The 9,559-nt window shown below is 43.4% G+C and overlaps 2 protein-coding genes across 2 annotated transcripts; one reads left to right on the top strand and one right to left on the bottom strand.

The window, feature by feature from the left end:
• Positions 1 to 909: 909 nt before the first annotated feature.
• Positions 910 to 3,069, bottom strand: prph2lb (peripherin 2-like b; the record flags this gene model as incomplete). The annotated part of the gene is made up of 3 exons (XM_083688772.1): positions 910 to 1,155; positions 1,682 to 1,928; positions 2,489 to 3,069. The coding sequence occupies 3 exons, from the start codon at positions 3,067 to 3,069 to the stop codon at positions 910 to 912; spliced, it is 1,074 nt and encodes a 357-aa protein (XP_083544898.1).
• A 2,553-nt stretch (positions 3,070 to 5,622) lies between these two features.
• On the top strand, positions 5,623 to 7,419 carry tmem179aa (transmembrane protein 179a-A; the record flags this gene model as incomplete). The annotated part of the gene is made up of 4 exons (XM_083688335.1): positions 5,623 to 5,924; positions 6,616 to 6,753; positions 6,966 to 7,044; positions 7,237 to 7,419. 4 exons carry the CDS (start codon positions 5,623 to 5,625, stop codon positions 7,417 to 7,419), a joined length of 702 nt encoding a protein of 233 aa, XP_083544461.1.
• Between the last annotated feature and the right edge of the window lie 2,140 nt (positions 7,420 to 9,559).

Consider the following 9,559-nt stretch of genomic DNA (forward strand, 5'->3'; position numbering starts at 1 on the left):
GTCTTTTTTTATTAAGGCTGCCCTTTATGTCTTGTGTGGTAGGAGGCACAAGAGAATGTTGAATACAACAAGTTGCCAATGGTCACAATTAAAGGGGACAGAAACATTTTAACCGATATCAAATGATTAAGGGTTGCAGGCTCAGAAAACAACATCACACACTTATTCACTGAAATAATCCCAAAATGTTCTTCCTTAAGCGGTACTTCCAACTCACCCCTTCATCAGAAATACTTTTTTTTTTTTTTTTTTTTTTTAAATAAAAGGGTGTGTGCAGCTTGATGTGTCATTTTCCCCTTGAATATATGACAGCCCGTAATATTAAAAAGTTGCATACAATTGAGTTGAAGAAATTGTAGAAAGAAAATTCAAATTTGCTGTTGCCATTTCACTCTGTACAGTCCATCCCAGTGTGTCTATTCTTGCTGTCCATAGAATAGCTGTCTTACACTCTCTCCCCTTTGGCCTCATGGCCAGACTTTTGAGTATGGCACAAGGACAACATTTGCAGCGAAGTCATATTGATTTTCATATCAAACTGAGATCTCTTTTTCAGTTAAGTTTAGAGGTGGCAGGCATTGCATTATCATTTACAGAACAGTGCCCTGTTCCATTCATCCCACCGCAACTCCAGTGACCTACACAAATGTCTCACATTTACATTGTGGAACTTGACGCCCATTTATGTGCCTCAGCATTGGTCTGGGTGGATGTGCAGACCCAGCGATGCTAGCTGTCCACAGTGGTCTGGGTGGATGTGCAGACCCAGCGATGCTAGCTGTCCACAGTGGTCTGGGTGGATGTGCAGACCCAGCGATGCTAGCTGTCCACAGTGGTCTGGGTGGATGTGCAGACCCAGCGATGCTAGCTGTCCACAGTGGTCTGGGTGGATGTGCAGACCCAGCGATGCTAGCTGCCCACAGTGGTCTGGCGAGTAGGCACCTCTTGTTGGGCAGCGCTTGGCACGTCAATGTTGGGGTCGTCGTCCACCTGGTAGCACTTCCCAAGGTTCTTGATGATGTTGAAGTTGTAGCGGGCCGTCTCGGCAATACTGTTCTCCAGGAGCCACCCGTCGGACTCAGAGTCAAGGTCGCCTTGCCGAAGGACATTCTCCAAGGCCGTTTGCAGGTAGCGCACTCCTGTTAGCACAAATAACTGTTGGGGAAAAGCACACTTAGTTAGAGAGCTGTGCATACAGTTGAAATTGTATTTTTTCAAAATCATGATCAGGCAATGTTTTTCCACCACCAACAAAAACACCATCTAAGTGTGCAAATGCACTTTCTAAAAAAAAAAAAGTGCCATTTTGTATCCAAAAGGGCTACTGACATGAAATCATCAATAACAAGATATCTTCGATAGTCTACATTCCAAGCAATTAACTGTTACACTATTACCTATGTTGTCATGACAACAGAATGATGTCAGTTTACATACCGTATGGGTCACATTGGTTGTCACAAGCTGTAACCTGTAACATTATGGTAGGAAACACAGAATTCCTGTGACATTGTTATTTAACAATCCTCAAGCTACCGTACCGTGCCCTACGAGATTCTTTGCCAATGCCATAACGCTACACTCTTTTTGAAATCTCAATTAAACAAAATTGCAGTGGGTGCTATAATTATTGTAGGAAGTATAAGGTGTTTCAACAGACAGAAGGTGTGGTAAGGCCAACCTCAAACAGCCAGATGACAAGCACTGTGAAGCCGATGGACTGCATGATGTTAGTGTAGTGGTCCAGCAGTGCCTGCCCACAGCCTCTCTTCCACAGGTTGCGCTCCTCCGTCTGGTAGTCGTAGTTGTAGTGGGCCGAGTTGTTGGTGACCTGGTGCTGAATGCAGGGCCGCGGAGAGTAGGGGTTACAGCAGCTGAAGGGGACCGTGTCCATGAGGTACTTCCCATTCACGTTGCTCCTCAGACGACTGAGGAGACAAGGAGAAGGCATCGTTAGATGCATACGGTGCCTAAAAGACAAGATACTTAAAGGATAAAACAATGATGTAACAAAGGCCAAATATTGAGCGGAACACTACCGTTTTTTAACACACACAGTTATGTTGTCTTCTTTTAGCTCTATACTCCAACAGTCTGGAGTTGAAATCAAACAAAGGGGTCAATTTAAACAAATTTAAAGTAGCTTCGACCAGTTGATAATGGGAGGAGGTCACAGGCATCAGGGCAGCAATAACTGGTGCCAGCTAAATTTTTTGGAATAGGCGCTACTGTTACTACATTGGCTGATCAAATCTGAAGGGCTCTGGCTAGCTGAAGCTCGCCCACTCTACTCAGAGCCCTCCCTTAAGTAGAGCTCAAGATGAGCTCAACCAAGTCTACTCAGAGCCCTCCCTCAAGATGAGCTAAACCAATTCTACAATCTGGTTTCCATTGTTAGATTGCCAGAATAGAAGCAGATTATGGCCCCTTGCCCATTCGAAACAGGCAGCACAACAGAACCTGGGGTTTCATTGTCCTCTGAACTTACTCAGCTACGTCACTGCGGGTCAAGTCCAGGTAGCGGTTGCTGATCCACTGGATGTGGAACCAATCGCGGTAACCCGCATTTCCGCAACACTGGAACTGGATTTGCAGCATGTCCATGGTGCGCTTCAGATAGCAGCGACCCGGTGTGCCTGAGTCTTTGTAGTAGCGCATAGCTTGGCGTAATCCAAAAAACAGCGACTCCTCCAGTTCGTTGCGCATGCTGTAGCACATGAGTGCCCCCACCAAGATGCAGAAGGTCAAAAAGAAGGTGCACACGATGTAAGGTAGCATCAGCAGCTTCCAGCGCAGAAACTTGGTGGTGTCGACACAGTCGTAGCAGATCTTGCCACCCAGGAAGTTGATGCCACAGGCCACCAGACCTGTGGCGATGAGCATGCTGGGCACAGAGTGAATCTCGCGGTCTGACATCAACTCCCGCCGTTTCTGGATCTCCACCTTGAGGAAGAGGCCCAGACTGAAGAGGATGATGCCTGTTACCACAGAAATCCAGTTGAGGACCCACAAGACCTGTGCCAGCTTGCCCCGATTGGTCTTGGTGAATGTTACCTTCAGGACCGCCATTTTGTCCTGGCGTACAGTATTTGTGTTTATGTGTTGTGTCAAAGTCTTCCGTCCTCATCCAGGAGTGGAGGGGCACCCGAATTAGTAAAGTGGTCCAGGTAGGAGTGGAGGTGAACAGTGTAAAGGTTATGGGTGTGGACTGTGGGCAAGAGGGAAGGATAGGGGAAGAAGAAAGGTGTGGAACTATTTTCTGGAAGACCTCATAAGCAGCTTAACAGAGGTATTTTTGTACTCCGGTGTCCTTAGTGCTGTACGCAGGTCCTATGAGCAACAAGAAGAAAGACACAAGGGGCGATTATGCTTTTTTATTTTATTCATCATAACCGCTTAATAGCATTCGGAATTCAATCCAGGACTCAAGGCATGAAGATAATACTATCAGTATTCAAGATTTCCAACAATATTACCTCCATTTATCCCACATTATGCTGTTATGTGGTCAAGCAATAACCTAGAATTGAATGATATCAAAATGAAGTATGAAAAAGCCATATAGTGTGATGATCATGCATTTTTATGCTTGTTGCAGGCTTGTGGAGATGCTAATAGTGTGATGCGATGACTCAATAACAAGCTGTTGCTGAAGCTATGGTCAATTATAGCACTCTAGTCATCAGATCAGTTGGTGAAAGGTATGGATGTCAACTTTCAGCATTGTCACAATAGCAAACCAAAGATGGTCACAGGCATGCCTTCATAACTCATGTAACATTGTTAGCCACAAAACCTACGACACAAAACATCTACCACAGGAAGGTACAATACACTGGAAGACAACACTAGCTGTTAATAAACACCATACAACACTGTTGGTACCTGTATGTAGGTGTGCTTCTGCCATGCTCACAGGAAGGCACTTTGTCCACTCAGCTGCATTCTGGACACTTTCATGTTCTTTTTGGCCAAAGGTCATCCCCCGGGAAGGTGTCGGCAGAGCAGAGGAATTCGGTCTCAGTTAGAGGTAAGATGGAGCCCACGGCTCAGGAAGAGTAGCCCCCCCCTCCCAACCCCCTTTCCAACTTAATCCCCTTATCATTCGTAAGCCCTGTAAGCTCCCCCCCTTCTAGTCTCCAGGGCCAATCAACATGCATGTAGCACTGGGTGGCCTTTTTCTCTTCCTCCAGGACTTTGCTTTGGATATAGTTTGTTATCTTGAGAGACGCTCCGCTCAAAAGCAAGGGCCCACTCATTGATCCACCATAGACCACTGTACGGGCAAAATAAATCACACTCTACAGTGTATGTGGAATTTACAGCAATACCTGTCAATATGTAAAAGGATAACAAGAACCACCTTTCTCCCTATTTTCCTGGATGAGATGATACCTCCCACAAGTAATGCTGTTTAATAGCAAAGACTCTGATTGTTATAGAAACCATGCTTTTCTATCTTTTCCTGTGTTTCGGTTAATTTTATGCTTATATTGCTAATATGTGTCAATCAACATATATCTATGACGGTCTATGATGGCGTCAGCGACACCCCTCGGCGATATCCAAAAGTCTTGACAAGACATAATTTCTGTCATCCTCAAAGCATATATTAACCTTTATCCCTTTCCGTGTCTGACCAACAATCTTAGGAGAGAAGAAGGAGTCAATATTCCTACGTCATGCCAACAACCTTTACCCTGTCAGCTACGTCCTCAACATTTATTGTGTAATGTCGTTCTCAAGGCAGGTGACTCGGCCAACCAAACGTATCTATTTGGGTACCTTAGTGAACCGTTTAAAGAACTGTTTGTTTGAGACATGACACAGACACAGCAGGCATATTATCTTCAAATGAAATAGTCCTTGTCCACAGGCTTAATGACTGACATATTGAGTCTGTGAGTAGTCTTTGAGCCTCAAGTAGGTTTAGAAACTGAGAGCTGCTTGAGGTCATGACTATTTGAGATGGGGTCATGACTTTGAGCTTAGGTCAAGTGATGTATGCCGGCGTGTGTCAGTGGGACAGGATGGGATGGGACAGACGGACTCAAATTCTAAATTGTTAGTTTGTTGCCTAAGGATAACTGTGTGCAGTAGAGCGTTACCACAATCCAAACTGTGTTACAGAAATAGTAAGAAAAGCAATTTTTCCAAGTAACAGTTCAGGACCTACATAGAAACACCTTTCATGTTAATCAGGACAAAATGTGTTGTGTGTTATTCAACAATGACAGGCATCATACTGGATGTAATAATTTACAAGTTTGAATGTGTATGTGTCTGTCATGCGAACAATTCCTATTATTGTGCAATGCGGTCAACAGTACAGTATGTGTACAAGGGAATGCATTGCATTTCAGATTAATCTGTATCAATCAATTCTCACCATGGACATTGAATATGCATAGTGGCAATGATTTCATGTCCAGTTGTGATTGAATAATAAAGTAGTCATGCTTGATAAATAGTTTTTTGAGCATAAAAGCAGGATAGCCATAACATACAATTAAGAAGCCGCGGTCAAGTGATGCTCTGCTCAGACTCCCTCTCACAGCGCAGCCGCACTACCGCCAGGTTTCCAGCTAAGCGGCAAATCTATGGCAGCGGCGGAGGAGCGCAATGGCTCTTGACAATTTTCTTTTCGGTCAATGCATACTTTATTTTTTGGCCTTTTTATTCGCCTTCATCTCCGTCGTACCGCTCTCCGAAAACAGCGATGACTTCCAAGGAAAATGCCTGTTGTTCACGGAGGGGATGTGGCAAAGTGAAAACATGACCGTGGGGAAACAGCGCTTTATGGTGGAAGAATGGGGAGCCGATTCCTCCTGCCGCTTCATCACTTTCGTCGGCATCGCCTCCCTCATCCTCTCTGCCGTTCAAGCATGGCGGACGTTTTTCTATCTCTGCAAAGGACATGACGAGTGAGAGCGCTTTTCTGTGTGATTATTGAAAAGTCATTATTTTTCCATGTATCAAACACGCAAAATGTTTTGTAATATTATTGCAAATTTGACATCACGATTACTGCATGGCATGCGTCTGGTTTCTAATTGTAGCCTAGGTTTTAAATGTGAATCCAAATAGCTGTACAAATGGGTGTCTGTTTTACATTACATTACATTACTTACGTTTTTGAAAGATTAACATAATAGGCATACATTAAGCTCTGCCACAACCTGAACATGGATAATTGTATAAAATATATGATAATGTTGGTTTTCAGGAAATAGACTCACGAACAACCAGACGTCAGGTGCTGCATTGATTTCCCTATCATCATCCGGCCAGAGAATAACTTTCCCCCCCCAAAAAATATCTCCAGGTTTTAAAATGAGTGCTTGTGTGGCAACTGTTAGTGTTGCTCTGTGCACACTACCCAAGGAAAATCTCACGAAAAGCCCTGTTGTATCTGCTTGATTTGTAACAGAAATCACATGTGTGTCTGCCACAAAGGCTTCATTGACATAAAGACCCATGGCACCACAACATCGTTCATGACAATAGTTTATGACACCACAACAGGGCCACACGGAATCAATATAAAGTATCGATACAAGTAGTACATACAAGTATTTACATAATAGAACATTTTATTTTTTCCATGTTTTCCAGCTCCTTCTTCCACGCCTTCCTGAACCTGCTGCTGAGTTTGCTGGTGGTGTTTGTGGTGTTTGTGGCCAGCACCATCACCAGCGTGGGCTTCAGTGCTTGGTGTGATGCCATCACTGAGAACGGGGCCATGCCAAGCAGGTGGGCCGGCTCTCAAATGTCAATCCCCCCATTGAGAGTACTTCTTTGACATTTCTTATTTTAACTACAGCACTACATGAATATTAGTCAGTTATTGGGAACACACTCTGAAGCGCAATTATGCTAGTCTGATGTAGGTAAGAGCTGCCTAACATAGCTGGTATTTATACAACACTGTTCTTAGGTTTCATTCATGTGTGTGTTTATTTCAGCTGTGAAGACCTGCAGGACACTGATCTGGAGCTGCATTTGGACAACTCTTCTTTCTATGACCAGTTTGCCATTGCCCAGGTAAGGATGTGGGCATAAGGTCTACTAGCCTATATGCTTGTTCAATGGTTGATCGTTCAACCATTATCAGTCACCGGCCATTTCTTTCTACCTCTAACTCTCCTTTTCACCCCTTCTCTCACATTCTCTCTCTCTCTCTCTCTCCCTCCCTCCCTCCCTCTCACCTTTGTTCCCTCTTTCTCCGTCCTGTAGTTCGGCCTATGGTCAGCCTGGTTGACCTGGCTGACCATCACGGTCATGGCCTTCTTGAAGGTCTACCACAACCATCGTCAGGAGGACCTTCTCGACAGCTTGGTCCACGAGAAGGAGCTGCTGCTGGGCCGGGGGTCTCCACGCAGGGGGTCCGACGCTGATGAACGCAGTGGGATGATCTAGCTCAACACCCCAGGATGGACACACACGCACACACGCACACACGCACGCACGCACACACACACACACACACACACACACACACACACACACACACACACACACACTAGCACCCTTCTAGGAGAACACCCCACTACCTCCATTTACATACCTCGACTACCCTTAGAGAGAACCTACATGATAGATGCTACTACATGTTCTGCAAGAAAATACCCATTTACCATTCTCTAGGATAATACCATCATGTACACTCCCAAAGAATGAATACTTCAAAATCACCCCCAAAATAACTTCTACAACACCCCCTATAGGTAACTTTCACAATAACTTCCACTGTCATGGAGAGACAGAACACCACCCAGTGGTGAATGACCTGCTCTGCCTTCCCGACTTGTCTTCTCATCACTGACTGCTGCAGCAGTCAAATAAACCTGGAATGACCAGACAAACTACACGCCTTCTATTAAGGATGTCTTATTTTTAGACAATATTTGGTTTTGATATTATATTTTTGGAAAGACAGTGAAGGGCATCCTAATTACAAAGTGATTTTGATTTTGTCTGACATGAATAACATAATAAAAATAAAATGAATGTTCACATTTGCACATGATCAGCACTGCATATATTAGTTGTACGCTGTCTCTAAAGTAGTATTTATAACTCTGGTTTTCTAAAGCATTAGTATAGCAGGCTCTTTTAGCGCGGGGCTATGGTGGTTTGATTATTCACCCCATCTATGACAACTAATCCAGTTCTGTCCGGTTTCATCACAAGCACTTAAATAGTTATGTATTCCTCAGGGTACACATCCAAGCATAAATGAACAGAAAAAGGCTGTTTTATAGGGAACATTGAGCATTGCTTACTGTAGCATTAAATACAGTAGATGTCTAGTTACGGAGGGTACATGGTAATTCAACTGCCTCTTAGTAATCTTGTTCTTCAATATCATATTGGTCATAGAAGCCCTCAATCATCCCTGCTACTTTTCAAAGACATTACTGATAAAATGCTTCCTCTTGTTTAAAGACGTGCTACGGGATAATTTGTATAATTTCAGCCTACAGTTGGAAAAGTAGCGTTAGTGAGAGAGAACGGGTCCACGTTGCATGTCCGCAGGGCCCACGGTGCCCGCCGTGTAATATTAGTTTTCTCTCCAAAATCTTTAGATATCCTTATCCTATGATAATGTTACTCTTGTTTTTGGTGTGCCCTCAACAGTGCCATAGCTATCACAGGCCCCTTATGATATATAATATACTTTACTGGAAATGCACTTTGATTGAGCATACAGTATGCGTCTCTTTGACCTAATGTACTGTATATTTTAAAACCAAGAAAGGAAGTAAGTTGTTTTACGTTGTTGCCTCATGAGATTTATCTGAAAGCAGTAGACCATCAAGTCTCTAAATCATGTCATTTATTACTTACTTGTATTTCATGCAGACACGAACTGTATTGTAGTGAACCAGGTGAAATCTCTGCAAATAATTGTATGAAAACAAACTGCCAATTTCATCTACATTGTAGTGCTTTCAACTTCCAGCCTTGTGGTTCTGGCATGACATACACAATTACCATAAAAACATGGTACAGTGTGTGCCATTTGTATCCAAATAAAAGCAAAATGATATACTGTACATTTAAGTTGTGAACATGTCATTAAGTTGGGAACATGTGTTTCATGAGCATTTGACGTACACATCTTGACCATACAATTCGATGATATGAAACTCATCACGTAAACAAATAGTGCTGATGCCCCTTGCTCATAGAAGTAAAAAAGTCAATCAAGATGTGCTGAAAAAAACCTTAAATCTTCATGGTTGGTTTCCTGGACACAGATTAACACCCAGGTGCTGGTGATTAGTTTGTGATTGAGGTGGCACAGTGGACGGACGGAGAGAGACACCTACGGACCGCACTTGAGTGCGACCCCCATCCGTAACACTCTGGCAGTATGTTTTGGGTCATTGTCTCACTGCATGATGAAGGGCATCTAATTAATTATAAAATATATACACATGTAAGAATATATATGGATATACACACCCAGACAAACATTACATATAGTACATACACATTACTTTGTGTAATGTTTGCCTACACACAAACATGAAACAGAAATGCCTTTTGAGGT

The sequence above is a fragment of the Argentina silus genome (assembly GCF_951799395.1).
Source record: "Argentina silus genome assembly, chromosome: 17".
NCBI lineage: Eukaryota > Metazoa > Chordata > Actinopteri > Argentiniformes > Argentinidae > Argentina > Argentina silus.